Source organism: Protopterus annectens, chromosome 9.part0, assembly GCF_019279795.1.
Source record: "Protopterus annectens isolate FY-2018-M chromosome 9.part0, PAN1.0, whole genome shotgun sequence".
Lineage (NCBI taxonomy): Eukaryota > Metazoa > Chordata > Ceratodontiformes > Protopteridae > Protopterus > Protopterus annectens.
Genome location: NC_056743.1, coordinates 1,531,827,766 through 1,531,847,727, shown reverse-complemented (window position 1 = coordinate 1,531,847,727; position 19,962 = coordinate 1,531,827,766). Strand labels below are relative to the sequence as shown.

Below are 19,962 nucleotides of genomic sequence, written 5' to 3'. Positions count from 1 at the left end.
TTCAAGCTAGACTTCCTTTAGACACTATTTGTGCAGCGGCCACTTGGGCCACTCCTCACACTTTTGTTTCCCATTACAAATTGGACTTGGCCTCCAGGGACAGAGCCAGCTTTGGCTCTACAGTCCTCAAGAGTTTGTTCCATTGAGCCACCCAGGATAGAGGTGCTAGGGACGCGGTCCCATCAAGCAAGAATGAAGGCGAGATTGACAACTTAACATTAAGAAGTTATGTACCTACCATAACGTTCCATGTTAGTTGTCTTCTCTGCTTCTTTCTTGCACCTCCCTCCTTCCCCCTGGCCTGGACAGACCTTGTTATAAGAAATTATTATGCTGAAGACCTTTCAGACCTGGTCCTTCTTCCATCCTGTAAGTTTTCTTTCTTCCTTTGGGAAGTGTTTTTTGCTTGGTGCTATTGCCCTTTGTCATCAAACGAGATCTGGGTACTTACCGCCTTGCATCATGGGATATGGGGCTGCCTCGAGCTGGTAAAAGTGACTCTCGAGCTTAGCAAGTGCCGAGTCGGAGCCGAGGGATCGGCTCCGAACCCATCAAGCAAGAAAGAAGGCGAGAGAAGACAACTAACATGGAACGTTATGGTAGGTACATAACTTCTTCTTCACAGCCGTTCAGAAAGCAGAACCAATGACTTTCCCCTTTGCATGCCAAACAAGGCTCAAATGGCAGCACCTTTAGGCGGAAAACTGGCATTTTCGAAAAATTGGCATATTGTCACAAGACAAATGGATCCTGGACATCATAGACAGAGGCTACAGATTTCTCTTTCACACCCTTCCAAAAGAGAGGAATGCCAAACCTGCCACACAATGAATGGGCAGAGGCACAAAAACAAATTTCAGATCTCATGGACATGAAAGCTATTCATGAGGTACCTGCACAAGAACAGGGTCTAGGCTTTTATTCCAGACTATTCCTGGTACCAAGGAAGGGTAAAGATTGGAGACCTATTTTGGACCTATCCATCCTAAACACATATTTACTCGTACCAAAATTCAAGATGCTCACATTACAGCAGCTTCTTCCCATGCTGGGCAAGGAGTCTTGGCTGGTAACATTGGACCTCAAGGAGGCATACCTGCATGTCCCAATCAGACAAGATTGCAGAAGATACCTCAGATTTCTTGCAGGTTCAACCCATTATCAATTCTCTGCATTGCCCTTTGGCTTATCTACTGCGCCCAGAGTGTTCACGAAATACCTGGCATCAGTAATTGCCTTCTGCAGGCTTCAAGGTATACAAATATACCCATATTTGGATGACTGCCTGATCCAAGCGGACAGCAAGCACATACTTCTGAAACACCTGGCGTTTGTAATAATGTTGTTGAATTCTCTGGGATACACAGTCAACAAAAAGAAATCAAGACTAATACCCTCTCAAACAATAATTTTCCTGGGTGCCAGCTTGAATACAAACACCCAGATGGACTACCTCACGCCAGAGAAACAAGGGCAACTAACTCAATACTTCAGAAAACTGGCAGCCCTCACCAGGCTGACTGCAAGGAAAATCCTGCAGGCTCTGGGATTCATGGCATCTTGCATCCTGCTAATCCCATGTGCAAAGCTGCATATGAGGAAACTTCAGTGGTACCTAAAAAAACTTATGGTCTCAACACAGCCACAGTTTGGAAACAATTATACCACTGATTCCATGTCTTCAAAAGGAATTTCTGTGGTGGGCTCAAGCATGCCAAAGAAACATAGGTCTCCCATTCTGCAAGCCTCAAGCAAATCAAGTCATCACAACAGACGCCTCGGATTACGCCTGGGGGGGCGCACATGACAGATCAGTGCATTCAGGGCAAATGGTCACAAAAAGAAAAGCACCTACACATCAATCAAAAGGAAATGCTAGCAGTAATAAATGCTGTTATGGCTTTCAAAGACCTACTGCATCCAGGCCAGCTATTGATAAAGACAGACAACACCACAGTGATGTGGTACATAAACAAACAGGGAGGAACCCATTCATATCCCCTATGCAGGCTTGCCATGTCTCTATGGAACATGGCTCTGGAATTACAAATCCAGCTTCAAGCACAGTTCCTGCCAGGCAAGGAAAACACGCTGGCAGACAACCTGAGCAGAAATATGACAGATCCACACGAATGGAAGTTGCATCCTCAAGTTTTTACAAAGATAATTCAAGCATGGGGAAGGCTAGACATAGATCTCTTTGCCACCCACAGAAATTACCAATTGACAAAATTCTGCTCAAGGACCTTTCATCCACAGGCCTGGAAAGTGGACGCACTCTTTCAGTTGGACAACCATGACAGTTTATGCCTTTCCACCTCTTCCTCTGCTGCTCAAAGTTCTATTAAAAGCCAGAGCAGACAGACCAAAGATGATTCTCATTGCTCCAGACTGGCCAAGACAACACTGGTACCCACTCCTGAGGAGCCTGACGCATTCCCCACCATGGATCCTGTCTCTAATGCCTCTTCTACTGACTCGGCACAACTTCAAAACTCTTCACAGTCAGCTGAAAACACAATCTAGCCACATGGAGGATTCCTTAAATTCACAACAGACCCTACTCTCCAAGGAGGTGCAGGATGTCCTTTTGGAGGCCAGAAGGCCTTCTACTAGAAAAGCCTACTCCGCAAAATGGAAACTGTTTTGTTCCTGGAATCAGAAAAAGGGTCAGAATCCTGGAATACTGAATTTACCTCAAATATTACAGTACTTAGCTGAGATGCTAAGCAGTGGACTTTCATTCTCCTCCATCAAAATCCATGCCTCAGCCATTTCTGCAGAATACAACACTGATCCTCCTTTATTCTCTCACCCTCTCTTAAGACAGTTCCTCAGAGGGGCTAAGAATATAAAACCCCCAAGGAAGCAACCAGTACCTGCTTGGGACCTCAATTTCATTCTAGAAAAACTGACCATGCCTCCTTTTGAGCCAGCTGCTTCAACAGAACTGCAATATTTGTCATGGAAAACAGCCTTCCTTCTGGCTATCACCTCAGCACGTAGGGTTTCGGAACTACAAGCCCTCATGGCTGTGCAGCCTTTCATCATTTTCCATCAGGACAGAGTTTCCTTACGAACCAATCCTTCCTTTATGCCAAAGGTAGTATCCAGGGTAGCCTTGAATCAGGCTATCCACTTACCTACCTTTTACCCTAATCCACAAAACAAAGGGGAGAGATTACTACATTCCTTGGACATTCACAGACAGCTCCGTTATTATTTGGACAGAACAAAGCCTTTCAGAAAATCAAAGCAACTCTGTGTCCTATGCTACAGGTGCTCAAGGGAAGCCTATTTCCAAACAGACAGTCTCAAAATGGATAGCCCACTGTATACGCTTTTGTTACTCTTTTCATGGTAAAACTGTACCTACAGGCATCAGATCTCACTCCACAAGGGCCACAGCTACCTCTGCAGCTTTCCTCAGGGGGGGTTCCTACCAAAGATATTTTGGAAGCAGCCACTTGGAGTTCTGTACATACTTTCCAAGCACTATCACCTACCATTATACTCCAAATCTAGAGCGGGCTTTGCCACTGCAGTCTTGCAGGGCATCCTGGCTCCTCCTAGTTCCACTTAGTGCCTACCACCCCTTTTTAGCTTTGGGATTCTACCCATCTGTTATGACTGCAGCTGTATGCACGATGAACATAGTACAGTTTTGTACCTACCATAAATGTAGATGTTAGAGTGCTAATACAGCTGCAGTCCAGGTTTCCCTCCCTCCTTCCCCTCTTGGGACAGGCCTGATGGCTAACACCTCCTCATACAACCTCATTGGGGTATTCTTTTATGGTGTATTTGCTTGCAACTACTGTTTTTTGATTATATTGCATTGCATTATTACATAAATTTGTTTTGCCTTCCTTCTGGGGCACCTGACATCTGGGGCAAGAAAAACTGAAGAAAATGGCGTCTGCTGGTTCTTTTACACCCCTGTCGCACTGACATCAGGGAAGAAGCGACGACATCCGACGCTGGACCTAGACTTTGGAATTCGGCCGACCGAGGACCCGCCTGACGGCAGGAAAACCCATCTGTTATGACTGCAGCTGTATTAGCACTCGAACATCTACATTTATGGTAGGTACAAAACTGTACTTTCTTCATGCGCTAACCAAGACTCCCTTTAAACCTTCAGCATTTTGTCCTCTCAAATATTCATTATGGAAGACTGCCTTTTTAGTAGCAATTACGTCTGCAAGAAGGGGTTCCAAATTGCAAGCCCTGTCGTGCAAATCTGCCTGATCTTTCATAAAGACAGAGTGGCACTGAAAACAAACCCCTCCTTTCTGCTCAAAATAGTCTGAATCCAGTATTAATCAGTCGTTAACAATTACCTACCTTTTCCAAAGGAGAATACTCACTTCAGTTACTAGACGTGCACAGACAGTTGCGTTTCTACCTTCACAGAGCAAAAGAATTCCGAAAATCAGATAAGTTGTTTGTACTCTCTTCACCGCTGCGGATATGCTGTTGTGTTACTAAGGTTACTTTGGCTTAGAGACTGCATCGCATTAATTTATCAATATCAAGGTGTTCAACTCCCCAAAACAGTTCAAGCCCATTCAAGAAGAGCTATTGCGACATCAGCAGTTTTTGATGCCAGAGTGTCTCTAGATGACATCTCTGCAGCAGCCATATGATCTTCTCATCATACCTTCATTGCCCATTACAAATTAGACTAGGTCTCGAGGAGTCGAGCATCCTTTGGCTCTATGGTGCTTCGGAATATTCTTCCATGAGACCTCCCAAGGCAAAAAGTAGCTGGGGATTCTGTCCCACCATCAAGGATTAGGTGAAGAATTAACATCAGATAAAAATGTTATTTCTTACCACAACATTCCAGCTCTTGTTCATCTTCACCAATCCTTGACATACCCACCCACCTTCCCCTATCCTAAGACCTCTCTAGTTCTGATCCATTTTCTCATTAAGAACTCATAGATGGTCTTGTCTGTATCTACATATATATATATAGATATATATGTATGTATGTATGTCTGTATGTATAAATCTATATACATTTATATATATTAAGCCATTCTACCTTTGGCTATGTTCTTTCATCTGGCAAACTTTCTCTGTGAGGAGCATTATGGGTATAACCTGGCTCAAGAGTTTGGAGAGAGCGAGCTAAAAATACAGCAGAGTCTGTTCAGAGGGTTCAGAACAGAACCCAACATCAAGGATTGGTGAAGATAAACAAACCAGATGGAACGTTATGGTAAGATATCTTTTTTTTTTTTTTTTTACTGTCTCTATACTGATGAAGGTGTCTGCACAAGATTTGTGGATGATTGTGTATTGTAAGAGCTATTAGTTTGATGTACATCATTAGGTATCCTTCTCCATTGTGACCTTCACATTTTTGTTGACCAGTTCTGGCTTAACGCATGAGATGCCTTGCACTGAAGTGGTCCATGTGGAATGTTTGCAATGTTATGTTTCACACTTAAACTTGCATAACCATTCTTATTCCCTTTGCTGTCCTTTTAAACTATGCATCCTTCCCATAGTTGAAACAAAATGTTGTGATGCCTCTGTTTTATCCATGGATTTGAGACCACATATGTAGATTAAGATTTTTTTGAGTAGAGTTTAAATCAGTTGCAAAGCAACAATATCCATTTAGTGTTTTTTAGCAGTGTTATGAGGTTTGCAAAGTTAGGGCAGGGTGCATGCTTCAGAGAACTTAAAATAGAAGTTTAAAACACTAACTGCTCCTCAAGTCATAACATTTATTATCTCTGTAAAGCATTTCATTGTTGCAGAGCTGTTAATAAATTGAACAGTGGTATGTGTTGGACCTTGCCACTGCTTGCACCTTGCATCAAATATCTTGTACCTTACCTACAAACAGAAGTATGACACTCAACCTCTGCATAGTTGGACACCTAAGTGGGTCTAAGTTGAGATTTACTACTGTTTAGTTGCAGCTTTGATGTTTTCTCTACCATTCTAGTTCTGCCTGAAATACAGGAGTACTGTCTGTGGCACCTGTCCAGCTACTGGTACTGTGTAGTCAGTTTTGTTGCACCATGTATTTTATTTTTTACAGCCTCCTTATTTTCTTCTTTAGGGGAGCAGGAATTAGACTCTGTCGGCTTTTGTCTTTAAATACAATATTTTATAAAATAGCTTTCTTTTAAATCTGTTTAATAGATGCAGTCTGAAGATGAAGATGATGACAATGTGAAACCACAGCAACAACAACAAAAGAAAAAGAAGGAAAAGGGGAAGCCATTAAAGGTATTGATATATTTCTTTGGACTGTTTGTAAGTTTAGCTACCAGTTGTACAAAATGCATATTTTCTAATCTGAAAACTAAATACTGCCTGTGGTACAAGTCCTGTTGCTGGTACTGTCGGCACTTTTGTTCATTGCAATTTATTATGCTCAGCCTTCCAACTTATTTGCTGGGAGAGGCAGGGCAAGTAAGTAGGCCAGGTCAGTCTTTATCACTTTTACCTTAAATGTGATGGTTGAAATTACATTTTTAAATTTTCTAAATAGGTGCAGTCTGATGAAGATGATGAAGATGTGAAACCCCAGCAACAGCAGCAGCAGAAGAAAAAGAAGGGAAAGCCAGTCAAGGTATCAGAACACTTTTGACCATTTGGTTAAAGTCAATTGCCATTTAATGCATTATTACATTCACAGCAATTCAGAGTGCAAGCTTTTTCATAGTGTGCATTGTTTTGTCTGACAGTTAAGCTCCTGTGCGAGTCACTTAACCAGACTTTGCTCCCTAGTCACAGCCTGTAAAGAAGTAGTCACAACCTGTAAAGAAGTACTTGTATCCTGTAGGTTTACCTGAATAATAAAAATTAAAAAGGGGGAATAGATCAGTTTTGTGCTGTATTATGTACTACCTTACAGGTGTAAGTAGTAATATATAGCTGCTTGTTAAGGATGTATTGGCTTGAAGTTTTGTATGTCACACCAGAATTTCCTCTCTAAACACCTGTTTTTATCTTTAAATTGGTAACTGGATCAGTGTTTTTAACTGGTGTGACCAGCCTTAAACTGGAGATTATGACTGATGAAGGAACACAGTTTCAGTGATATATCAAGCAACTTCTCCTAGCCTGAAATTTAGGTACTCTGACATTCTGTAAATGTAATTAGGCAAAAAAGCTTACAGAACTTAAGCTACAATCCAAATGGTTGTCATTGTGCAGCTGGATGTTGTCCAACACACTCCTAGTTAATCATACAAAGATGAACAGTGGTTTTCACAATTAGACAAAGGTTACTTAATTACTTAATCTTTTCGTGCAAACCACAGATAATACTGGGAACCTCATTCCTAACACAATACAACAAGCTTGCCAAGGGCTAGCACTTGACTCTTCTTTGACTTTAACAAAACACAAAGTTGTTAGTAAAACCCTCACACATCTAACACTGTGATACAGAGTAACACACCGGTCTCCTGTAGCTAAGCAAACTGTAGCACATAATGTTCTTACTCCCAAAATGTCTGTCTACGTCCATTGTGTAAGAGAAATTTTATTATAGTTGAGCTTTGAAGGTCATTATGGGATGCAGTGGCTTCTGAGAGTAAAATGTCTGAGTAAAGAATGAGATTTAGAGTTGGTAAGTCTTGTATTATATCATAGATAAGTAGTGAGAAAAGGAGAGCCAAGAACAGATCTTTGAAGTACTCTGGTGTTGGTTAGCATGGATTTGGAAGGATCTGAGAGAGGGAATTTTTATACCATGTTAAGGTGTCCCCAAAGATGAACGGAGTTTGTTTTTTCTAAATATTTTTGTAGATGTTTTAACTGCACAAGTCTTATCTGTAATAGACCTCTGGGTCCTGGATTAGGTTGTTGATCGCTTGTTGGGAGGAGATACCAATACAATACGGAAACATGGAGGAGATCATTCTGCTTAGAGGATTCCAAAACTTCTGTTTTATTCCTTCTCAGAGTGTTACCTAAAACAAGCAGATGTTCGTGTTTCACTGTTGCAGTCATAACATTTGGGTTATCTGCTTGCAGTAGCCCTCAGTTGTCCTGATTATCAAAGTCTTGGGTCCTGCATCGGTTGCTGTCTCATCTTCCATGAAGTCAGGTAGTCAGGGCTATAAAGCATGCAGCCGACACCATTACATCAGTCTTTCTTGCCGTGCGGTACCCGAAGCAGTTCGCAAGTGTCGGTCGACTCCTGAAACTTTTGTTTTCAAGTTTCAGAACCGAAGTCTTCAACTAAAGCTCAGTACCCCATTGGGGAAGCTTTTTCTTGCTCTAAACCGATGCCAGTAAAAGTCAATAATTGTATTTCTTGTGGAAGGCAAATACCTCACAAAGATTTTAATTCGTACTGAATTCCTTGCGTAGGCCCAGACCACGACGTACCTCGCTGTCTGTTTTGTACCTTATTTAAGCAACAAACTGTTCGTCGTTGATATATTTATGCTTTTAAATATTTTGGTACTCTGTTCAGTTATCCAGATATGTCTTCGGTAAGCCATCCAACTACCGGCATTCTGATAAAACGCCAAGGTAGACAGACAGGCCGCCTAGGTCCAAAGCTGCCAACGACTCTTCTTTTAAGCCAGTCGCCAGTTTGCCGGTACTCAGTGAGGCACTTTCGCAGCCCCTGATACCTGCTACTTCTGATTCGCAGGCCTCTACTGAGACTGATTCGGAGTCCGGTATGTTGTGAGATGCTTCAACTGTGGAACCTGCGGATGTCTCTACCTTGTATGGGTCCGGAGCCGCTGTGCAGGCACCGACTTCTGAGGGTGTATTCAGTCCTACTGACTTGCATATTAAACCGACACCATCTTCTTCAAGGCCTAAAACTCGAACTATGCCTAGAAAACCCATGCCCATACCGCATGGTCATGCCTCTATGCCTAAAAAACAAATAAGAATGGCTGAAGACCTTATTACTTTAATCGGTGGAAGCCAACCTTCCTAGGACTGAATTTGCTTATGATACTTATGACCAGGATTCTGAAATTTCTGTTTTCTCTGATGACCAGGATTTACCCTTATCTACCTGTGAGGATTCTGATGCAGAGGAGTCTATTCCCTCTGCTTCCCCCCAGGGGATTTCTCTTTTGGTGAAACCCTGCATACTGTTAGGGAGCACTTTCGCTGGGAAAGTCAGGTACTCTGATTCTAAAAAGAGGCTTAGGGATTTCTTACTCCTGCCCCAACACAGGCCTTTAGCTATCCCTCCTGCACTAGACATTGACTATGCCTTTTCAGAATCTAGCTTGGCCCTGACTTTTTATCTCCTGCTCCCAGAAAACCTAATGGATATTGCAGGGTTCCTGACTCTCAAGTTTTTTTAAAAATCCTACTGCGGATCTTGAGACCATTTCACAGGGACCCAATGGCATTAAAGCTACAACTGCCAAAAATCCTACCCCCTCTGATAGAGACTCCAAGGCACTGGATAGATGGGGTAAGAAAGTATTCTCTTCTGCAACTTTGGCCATTTGGGCCTTAAACTGCCAGTTTCATATGTTAAAGTATCAGCAGCATGTTGTTGGATTGCTTAAACAGAAAATTATGACTTTGCTGAAAATAAGGATGTACAGGATTTAATGCATTCTGCTGAACAGGTTGGAAAGCATACTTTAAAATGTGGTTTTGATTCACTAGAGGCATCTTGCAGGGCTGCTGTCACTGGGTCTGTACTTAGAAGGCATGCTTGGCTTAAGGAGCAATCTTTGCTAGATCATGTTAAAGCTAAATTGCTGGGCACTCCCTTAAATCAGGACTGCCTGTTTGGCAACACAGCAGAAGTTGTTCTTAAAAAGATGGAGGAAAAAGCTAAATCTATGCAAACTGTTAAAGATTTCCTATAAGTACAGCCTCTAAGATTTAGTAGGCATTGGCCCTCTAAGAATTGGTCTTTTCCTGCCTCTTCCAGGCCTTCTCAGTCCAAGCCCAGAACCAGCAGAAGACCCAGGCTTCAGTCCCAATACGCACAGGATCAAGCAGTGGGGGGCTCCCACTTCCAAATTAGGGGGTAGTAAGACTCCCCCCTATGGTAAACTGTCTCAATGACTTAACTTAAAAACTTCCAAGCACTTCTCAACTGACTGCTCCTTTAGGGGGAAATATTGTTTTGCAGGCAAAAAACTGGGAACTCATTACCCAGGACAAACGGGTTTTAAATATAGTTTCCCAAGGATGCAGATTTCATTTCCACACGTAACCAACCAGAAAAAGTTGGCCAGATCTACCCCCAAATCAGTGGGCAGAGGCTGAAAAGCAAGTACTCTCTTAAGCATGTTGGCTATTCAAACTGTACCAGAAGAGGAAAAGGGACAAGGTTTCTACTCGAGACTTTTCCTGGTACCCAGAAAAGACAACTCGTGGCGTCCTATCCTGGACCTTTCTATCTTAAACACCTTTTTGGTGATTGCAAAATTCAAGATGCTAACTCTTTGCCAGTTGCATCCTATGCTAGGCAAAGATGCCTGGTTGGCAACACTGGATTTAAAGGAAGCCTACCTGCACATCCAATCAGGGAATATTGCAGAAGATACCTATGCTTCAGAGCAGGCTACATGCACCATCAGTTATTTGCATTGCTCTTTGGCTTATCTACTGCGCCCAGGGTATTCACTAGCTCCAGTCATTGCATTTTGCAGGCAAAGAAATATTCAAATATACCCATACCTGGACGATTGTCTAATTCAGACAGAAAGCCAGGACATTTGAATCATCTGGCATTTGTACAAAAGGTGCTAACTTGTCTGGGGTACACGATAAACGAAAAGAAATCACATCTGGTACCATGTCAACAAATTATATTCCTGGGAGCAAGCTTGAATACAACTTCCCAGATGACTTTCCTCACGCCAGAGAAACAAATTCTTTTGACAACTTACTTCAAAGTAATGGCCACAAAAACCTTGCTATTTGCAAGGCAAATACTGCAAGCCTTGGATGTTCATGGCCTCCTGCATTCTACTAATTCCATATACAAGACTGCATATGAGCAAACTACAATGGTATCTAAAAAGCCTATGGTATCGACATTCTCAAGATCTAGAAGCAATGATTCCTGTCATACCTTGCCTTCGGTTAGAGTTCCTTTGGTGGGCAGAGGCCTGCCACCAAAACAAGGGACTACCATTCACTCTACCCACTGCCGTCCAAACCCTAACAGACACATCAGACTGTGCATGGGGGGCTCACCTGGCAGGGAAGTGCATTCAGGGCCCATGGAACCAAAGTCAAATGCACCTTCATATCAATCAAAAAGAAATGTTAGCTGTACAGAATGCTCTGACCGCCTTCAATGACCACATTCTTCCAGGACAATTAATGGTAAAGATGGACACCACTGTTATGTGGTACATAAACAAGCAGGGGGGGGGGTACCCATTCTTACCCCCTCTGCAGACTAGCCATGGCTCTGTGGAATACAGCTGTGAGCTACCAAGTGCATCTACAGGCTCATTTCCTGCCAGGAGAACTAAATACACTGGCAGACGAACTAAGCAATATCCAATTTAATGAAAATAGTAAGCGCTTTCAAGGTTCCACCTCTTCATCAGACTAAAAACAAGTAAATGATAAAACAGACTCTAAATACCCCGCCCTTCCATCATTAAATACATCAATTAATGCATCAATTAAAACATTTAAAAAGATAGCACATGATTTACCTTAATACATATGCTAATGCTTGAGGTGTCTAGCTTTAAGGAAAGGTTTGATGGAAACCATACTATTAAATCTGGTACTTTATCTGCACGCAGTAACATTATCCATCTCTGTTCTGCAGCTTCAGTGATATTTTTCATATCACCTCCTCTTTTCCTATCTGCAACCAATTCCAAAGCCAAAAACTAAGTGTGTTCCCTACCTTTAAACTGCCAGTTTCATATGTTAAAGTATCAGCAACATGTTATTGGATTGCTTAAACAGAAAATGATTCCTGACTGTGCAGAAAATAAAGAATTGCAGGATTTAATGCATTCTGCTGCACAGGTTGGAAAACTTACTTTGCAATGTGGATTTGATTCATTAGAGGCCTCTTGCAGGGCTGCTGTTACTGGGTCTGTGCTCAGAAGGCATGTTTGGCTTAAGGAGCAATCTTTGACTGATCATGTTAAAGCTAAGTTGTTGGATGCTCCCTTAAATCAGGACCGCCTGTTTGGCAACAAGGCTGAGAAAGTTCTTAAAAAGATGGAAGATAAAGCTAAATCTATGCAAACTGTTTAAGATTTCTTACAAGTTCAGCCTCTTAGATTTAGTAGGCACTGGCCCTCTAAGAATTGGTCCTTTCAAGCCCCTTCCAGGTCTTCTCAAGCCAAACCCAGACACAGCAGAAAGACTAAGCAGTGAGGGGTTTCCACATCCAAATCAGGGAGTAGTAAGACTCCCCCTATGGAAAACTGTCTCTAACTTGCTTTTAGAACTTCCAAGCACTTCCCAACTGAATGCTTCTTTAGGCGGAAAGATTGGTCTGCAGGCCAAAAACTGGGAATTTGTTACCCAGGACAAATGGGGATGTTTATAGTGTTACACTGCTGCAGTCATTACACTTGGGTTATCCTGCCGTCAGGCGGTCCCGCAGTCGGCCAGAGTTCCGAAGTCTTGGTCCAGCGTCGGTTGCTGTAGCCTCCTCCCTGACGTCAGTGCGACATGGATGTATAAGATGCAGCCGACTCTGTTTTCTTCAGTCTTTCTTGCCGCGCGGTGCCCGAAGCAGAAGCAGTTCGCAAGTGCCAGTTGGCAGACTCCTGAGATTTTCATTCCGAATCCAGAACCAAAGTACCCCGTTGGGGGAACTTTTTCTTGCCTCAGACCGATGTCAGTAAAAGTTATCTGCATTTCTTGTGGGAAGCAAATACCTCAAGGATTTCCACTCCTATTGTATTCCATGCCTAGGCCCTGACCACAATGTCACTGGTTGTCAGTTTTGTGCTAGGTTTAACAAGCGCACTATTAAATGTTGGTTTGATTTTGCCCGACATTATTTTGGTAGAAAATTCAATTATACCATGCTGTCGGAAATTCCGACTACCACAATGCATAAAAAGCGCAAGGACAGGCATCCGAGGCCCAAAACGGATGACGAGACCTCTTCTAGGCTGGTCGCCGGTTTTCAGCGAGGCGCCTACGCAGCCCCTGACTACCGCTTCCACAGAGCCACAGACCGCCTCCAACTCCTACGTGGAGCTTGCTGGGCCTTCAGACGCACTAGGCCGTCCGGTTTCCTCTGTAGGTTTAGAATCGGTAAACTAAGTAGCTGAGCATTCCACAGTTACAGACGGTGTTTTCAGACCTACCCAGTTAACTATTAAACCCTCTGTTAAGTCTAAGCCTCCCTTAAAAGCAAAGAAACAGGCACAACTTTCTCCAGGACAGGCTTTCATGCCTAAGAAACAGATGGTAAAAATGACCGAGGACCTGATCACTCTGATCAGGGGGTCCCATCCCCCTACTGGTAAAAGGCCCAGGCAGGATGCAGACTATGAATATTCTGATCAGGTGTCCCTCTCCTCTGATTCTTCCTCGGACCTAGGATATTCTTTACCCCCTTATGAGGATTCTGATGCTGAGGAAATCAATTACATCAGCCTGTCTGCCTGAGGATTACTCCTTTGGGGAGACCTTACAATACCATGAGAGAGCATTTCCATTGGGAAGGCCAGGATTACTCAGAATCCAAGAAATGACTCGGAGACTTCCTTTTATTGCCCCAACACAGACCCCTTGCTATTCCACCAGTTTTTAGACATTGTAGATGTGTACACTCAATCCACTTTGAACCCGGACTCCTTACCCCCAGCCCCAGTTAAACCTGATAGATATTAGAGTCCCTGACTCTCAAATTTCTGTACAAAAGCTCTGTTGCTGACCCTGAAACTATTTCTCAGGGACCCAGAGGGATTAAGGCCTCATCAGCAAAAAACCCAGTCCCCTCTGACAGAGATTCCAGAGCATTAGACAGATGGGGGAAAAAAGGTATATACGTCTGCAACTTTAGCAATGAGAGCCTTGAATTGCCAGTTTCACATGCTAAAGTATCAGCAATTTTTGATGTCTCAGTTGAAACAAAAGATGCTACCAGAATCAGATCCTCCTAACTTAAAAGAAATGCAGGATTTATTGCATGCAGCTGAACAAGTGGGAAAACATACTTTGCAATGTGGGTTTGATTCCTTAGAGGCCTCTTGTAGAGCAGCAGTTACAGGCTCTGTCATTAGAAGGCATGCTTAGTTAAAAGAACATACGTTACCAGATCGTGTTAAGGTCAAATTATTGGATGCACCTTTGCAGCGGGATGTGCTGTTTGGAGTTAAAGCAGAGAAGGTATTAAAGATGGAGGATAAGGCAAAATCTATGCAAACGGTGAAAGATTTCTTACAGGATGTCCTTCAAGGATGCATCTGCAGTCATAACAAATGGGTTGTCCTGTCGTCAGGCAGCCCTTCGGTCGGCCGGATTCCAAAGTCTGGGTCTGGCCTCGGCTGGTGTCGCACTTCACCCGACGTCATCTCTACTCGTCTTCGGGTATAAAGGCATCAGCCGACGCCATTTTCCTCAGTCTTTCTTGCCGCGTGGCACCCGAAGCAGAAGCTGCTCAAGTGCCGGTCGGTCAGATCCAGAGATTACTACTACCGAATACTACTTCGAAGACTTCTAAAAAGCTAAGTACCCCGTTGGGGACTCTTTCTTGCCTCAGCCGATGTCAGAAAAAGTAAATAACTGTAACTTGTGGGAAACAAATACCTCATAAAGATTTCCACTCTTATTGCTTACCTTGTTTAGGCCCAGACCACGACGTAGCAGCCTGTTTAGCCTGTGCGTCCTTCAACCGACGAACGCTTAGGCGTCGGTCGGAGTTTGCTGAACAGTTTTTCGGCTCAGATTTTGCGTACATTATGCCGTCGGATCCTCCGACTTCTCAAATTGTTAAAAAATGCAAAGAAAAAGACCGACACTTGCGGTCCACGGTTTCAGCCGAAACCACGGTTAAGCAAACCGTGAGTGTCTCTGTTTCGGCCGAAACCGAGCAAACGGGTCAATCTTCAGCCGAATCCATGACTACTGCCTAGGCCCCTGTTACCCTAGTTGAATCGGCCTCTGAAGTTTTGCCTACTAATGTGGTTCCTTTAGAATTATCGGACACCATCCCTTTGGATGTCCCTACCCCAGCACGTGGTGCTGCTAGGCCTCCTGCAGCCATGTCTATTAAGGCCTTTGCCAGGGCTAAAGCAGCCAAAACTGCTAAATCAGTGCCTGTTAAGCCCCCCTCACACAGGCCCAGTTCCAGTTCTCAAATGCTTACTTTGGCAGTGGATCTCATCTCTTTAATAAGGGGATCCCGATCTCACCCAGACAGGGCCTCTCAGCCTCCTGAAAAGAGACCTAGAGCAGAGCCCCCAGAGCCAGTGTCCTCAGATGATTCTTCTGATGATTCAGACATTACAGACCATCCAGAGGCTCCTTTTTCTACTTATGAAGATTCCGATGCTGAAGAATCTATTCCATCTGCCTCTCCACCAGAGGAATTTTCCTTTGGAGAAACATTACATGCCATGAGAGAGCAATTCCAATGGCAGGGACAATATTTCTCAGATTCAAGAAAAAGGCTTAGGACCTTTCTACACTTACCGCAACATAAGCCCTTAGCTATACCTCCAGTTCTACCTGTTGTGGATGATGCATTTAATGATGTTTGCACTGCTCCTGATACTTTACCTCCAGCCCCTGCCAAACCCGATAGGTTTTACAGGGTACCGGACACTCATCACCACCTATACAAGGCCCCACTCGCAGATCCTGAGACTATCTCCCAGGGGCCTAAGGCAGTAGCTTCGACATCAGCAAAAAACCCTCTCCCCTCTGAGAGGGAATCCAGGTCCTTAGAGAGATGGGGGAAAAAGTTTACACCTCTGCTACACTCTCAGCTAGAGCTTTGAACTGTCAGTTTCATATGATCCAATACCAAGAGTTTATGCTTGATCAGTTAACTAAGAAACTGTCCTCTGATGATTCCTTAGATAAGAAATATGTTCTAGAAATGGTGAATAACATTCAGCAGGTTAGTAACCATTCTTTAAAATGTGGCTATGATGCACTGGAGGCTTCATTTAGATCAGCCATGACTGGCACAGTTATAAGAAGGCATGCATGGTTGAAAGAACAGGTCTTGCCGGATCATGTTAAAGCAAAGCTGTTAGATGCTCCTATGGATAAGGCCAGTCTATTTGGTTCTCCTGCCCAGCAAGTAATGAAGAAAATGGAAGAGAAGGCAAAATCTGTACAAACAGTTAAAGATTTCTTACAGGTTCAGCCCCCAAGGTTTAGCAGGAACTGGCCTTCCAAAAATTGGTCCTTTCCAGACTCCTCTAAATCTGAGAGGCAGGAATAGACGTTCCAGAGGCAGAAATCACTCCAGAGGAGGTGCCTACAGAGGACGCCAGTGGCAAGGCAACAACCAGCGAGGCACAGACACAACCACTGCCACTGCAACAGGACAATCACAGTGACTTGGCTCTGACACCGCCTACCAGGGAACAAATAGCAGCACCCTTAGGCGGAAAGTTAGCCTTATTTTCAAAAAATTGGCACTATATCACAAAAGACAAGTGGATTTTGCAGACTATAGACCGAGGCTACAGGTTTCATTTCCACACCTTACCAGTAAAAAGAGGAATGCCAAACCTACCTCCAAATCAGAAAACAGAAGCTCTAAAACAGATAGCTCAATTAACAGAAATGAGCTGTGGAAAGAGTACCACCAACAAAGCAGGGCAAAGGATTCTACTCCAGACTCTTCCTAGTACCAAGAAAAGAGAAAAGTTGGAGACCTATTCTCGACCTGTCCGCCTTAAACACATTCATCATTTTTCCAAAATTCAAAATGCTGACCTTGCAGCACCTTCTTCCCATGCTGGGCAAGGAGTGTTGGCTGGTGACTGTAGATCTCAAGGAGGCATACCTGCATGTCCCCATACGACCAAATTGCAGAAGATACCTCAGATTTCTTGCAGGATCAGAGCATTATCAATTCTCAGCATTGCCCTTTGGCTTATCTACTGCGCCTAGAGTATTCACAAAATGCCTGGCATCAGTAATCGCTCATTGCAGGCTACAGGGAATCCAAATTTATCCATACCTGGACGACTGCCTGATACAAGCGGACAACAAAAGCAAGCTGACAAAAGACTTACAAAGAGTCATTTGCTTACTACAAGCCCTGGGATACACAGTCAATTTAAAAAAGTCAAGACTAATACCATCCCAAACAAGAACGTTCTTGGGTGCAGAATTGGACACAGTAAAGCAGATGGCATTCCTAACTGCAGAAAAACAAGAACAACTCCCTCTTTACTTCTTGGCATTAACAAAGCAGAACAAACTAACAGCAAGGAAAGTACTGCAGGCCTTAGGCTTCATGGCATCATGCATAATCCTGGTCCCCCATGCCAGACTGCATATGAGAAAACTACAGTGGTACCTAAAGAATTTATGGTCTCAACACAGGCACAGCCTAGAAACCGAAATTCCACTAATCCCATGCCTGAAACAAGAGTTCCTATGGTGGGCTCAAGCATGCCAGTCAAACCCAGGCTTGCCCTTCCAAAACTTACAAGCAAGCCAAACCATCACAACGGACGCCTCAGACCTAGGTTGGGGGGGCCCACATGCTGGACAAATGCATACAAGGATTATGGACCCCAGATCAGCTGCACCTGCACATAAATCAAAAAGAAATGCTGGCAGTAAAACTAGCAATCCAGAATTTCAGACCATTCCTCAAAGAAGGCCATGTGATAAGGACAGACAACACCACAGTCATGTGGTACATCAACAAACAGGGAGGCACTCATTCATACCCCCTATGCAGAATGACTCTGGACCTATAGAATATGGCTCTAAGCTACAACATTCAGTTACAGGCAATATTTGTACCGGGAAAAGAAAACATCCTAGCAGACATGTTAAGCAGAACAACCTCGGATGCTCACGAATGGATGCTACACCCGGACATCTTCAAGGCCATCACACAGAAATGGGGAATGCCACAAATAGACCTATTCGCATCCCCACTCAATCACCAGCTCAAGAAATTCTGCACAAGGACATACCACCCACTTGCATGGAAGGTGGACTCTCTATCCTTCAGTTGGAAAGGCCTGACAGCATATGCATTTCCACCTCTTCCCTTGATGCACAAGGTACTACTGAAAATCAAAGAGGAGCATCCAAGGATAATTCTGATAGCTCCAAATTGGCCAAGACAACACTGGTATCCATTGCTGAGGAGCACGTCTCGGAACAGAACGTGGACACTACCCCTGATGCCTTTGATGTTAACTCAGAACAACTACAACATCATGCATCCAAATCTAAAAACTCTACAACTGACTGCCTGGAACATTACATAACATCAACTAACCCAGATTTATCTCAAAGGGTTAAAGACATTATCCTGGAGGCCCGCAGACCTTCGACAAGAAGGAACTATGCAGGGAAATGGAAAAGGTTTGTCATTTGGAGCACTGAAAGAGGAAAAGATGTGTCAAAGGTAGATATTGCCAACATCCTGGAGTACTTGGCAGAGCTTCTCCATACAGGCCTGTCCTATTCCTCCAAGATACATGCATCAGCTATTTCTGCAGAATACAGCTTCGATCCCCCTGTCTTCTCACATCCTCTACTCAGGCAGTTCCTCAGAAGAATCAAGAATGTAAAACCGCCTAGGAAACCACCATTACCAGCATGGGACTTGAACTTTGTGCTAGAAAAATTGACACTACCTCCATTCGAACCAGCAGCAACAGCAGATCTTCAACACCTATCCTGGAAAACTGCTTTCCTACTGGCAAATTACCTCAGCAAGAAGGGTTTCGGAACTACAGGCCTTAATGGCAGTACAACCCTTCCTAATCTTCCATCAAGATAGAGTATCCATGAGAACTAATCCTACATTTATGCCTAAGGTGGTATCCAGAGTGTCTCTAAACCAGGCAATCCACCTACCTACCTTCTTTCCCAATCCACAGAACAGGGGGGAAAGACTGCTGCATACCTTGGATGTACATAGACAGTTGCGCTACTACCTGGACAGAACCAAGGGCAATAGAAAAACTGACCAGCTTCTAGTAGCCTATGCAACAGGAAGGGAAGGAAAAGCAATCTCCAAACAGACAATCTCTAAGTGGATAGGAAATTGCATAAGATTCTGTTACTCCTACCATGGAAAGCCAATTCCACAGAACATAAGACCTCACTCTACAAGGGCTACAGCCACTACCACAGCTTTCTTACGAGGAGTGGCTACCAAGGACATTATTGAGGCGGCTACTTGGACCTCCGTGCATACATTTGCCAAGCATTATAACTTACCTCTATACTCTAGATCCCCAGCAGGGTTTGCCACTGCTGTACTGCAAGGGATCCTAACTACACCATAATTCTATTTCCTCCTCCCCTAGTTTGGCTATGGTATTCTACCCATTTGTTATGACTGCAGATGCATCCTTGAAGGACATGGTACAGTTTTGTATCTACCATAAATGTAGATGTCCGAACAGGATAGCATCTGCAGTCAGGATTACCCACCCTCCTTCCCCTCTGTGGTACTCCTAGGGTATTTACCCTCCTAATAGCTAGCTGGGGGGGGATCTCTTATGGTGTATTTGTTTGTATATATGTACATACATGCTTATTTTTTGTGTTTGCCTTCTACCTTTTTGGAAACATTGGCATTCATCCAAAATTTAGCTCTCCAAGAGGGCAACTGGCATCTGGGGCAAGAAACACTGAGGAAAATGGCGTCGGCTGATGCCTTTATACCCGAAGACGAGCAGAGATGACGTCGGGTGAAGTGCGACACCAGCCGAGGCCAGACCCAGACTTTGGAATCCGGCCGACCGAAGGGCTGCCTGACGACAGGACAACCCATTTGTTATGACTGCAGATGCTATCCTGTTCGGACATCTACATTTATGGTAG

The 19,962-nt window shown here is 43.8% G+C and overlaps 1 protein-coding gene across 1 annotated transcript in view; it reads left to right on the top strand.

Annotated features, from left to right (window-relative positions):
* The window catches only part of LOC122810967 (ataxin-8-like), a 215,135-nt gene that overhangs the window by 34,742 nt on the left and 160,431 nt on the right, over positions 1 to 19,962 (top strand). Inside the window, exons 2-3 of the mRNA XM_044082494.1 lie at positions 6,169 to 6,255; positions 6,521 to 6,601. Of these exons, the coding sequence (XP_043938429.1) occupies positions 6,169 to 6,255; positions 6,521 to 6,601 (168 nt within the window). The remainder of the gene's footprint in view (positions 1 to 6,168; positions 6,256 to 6,520; positions 6,602 to 19,962) is intronic.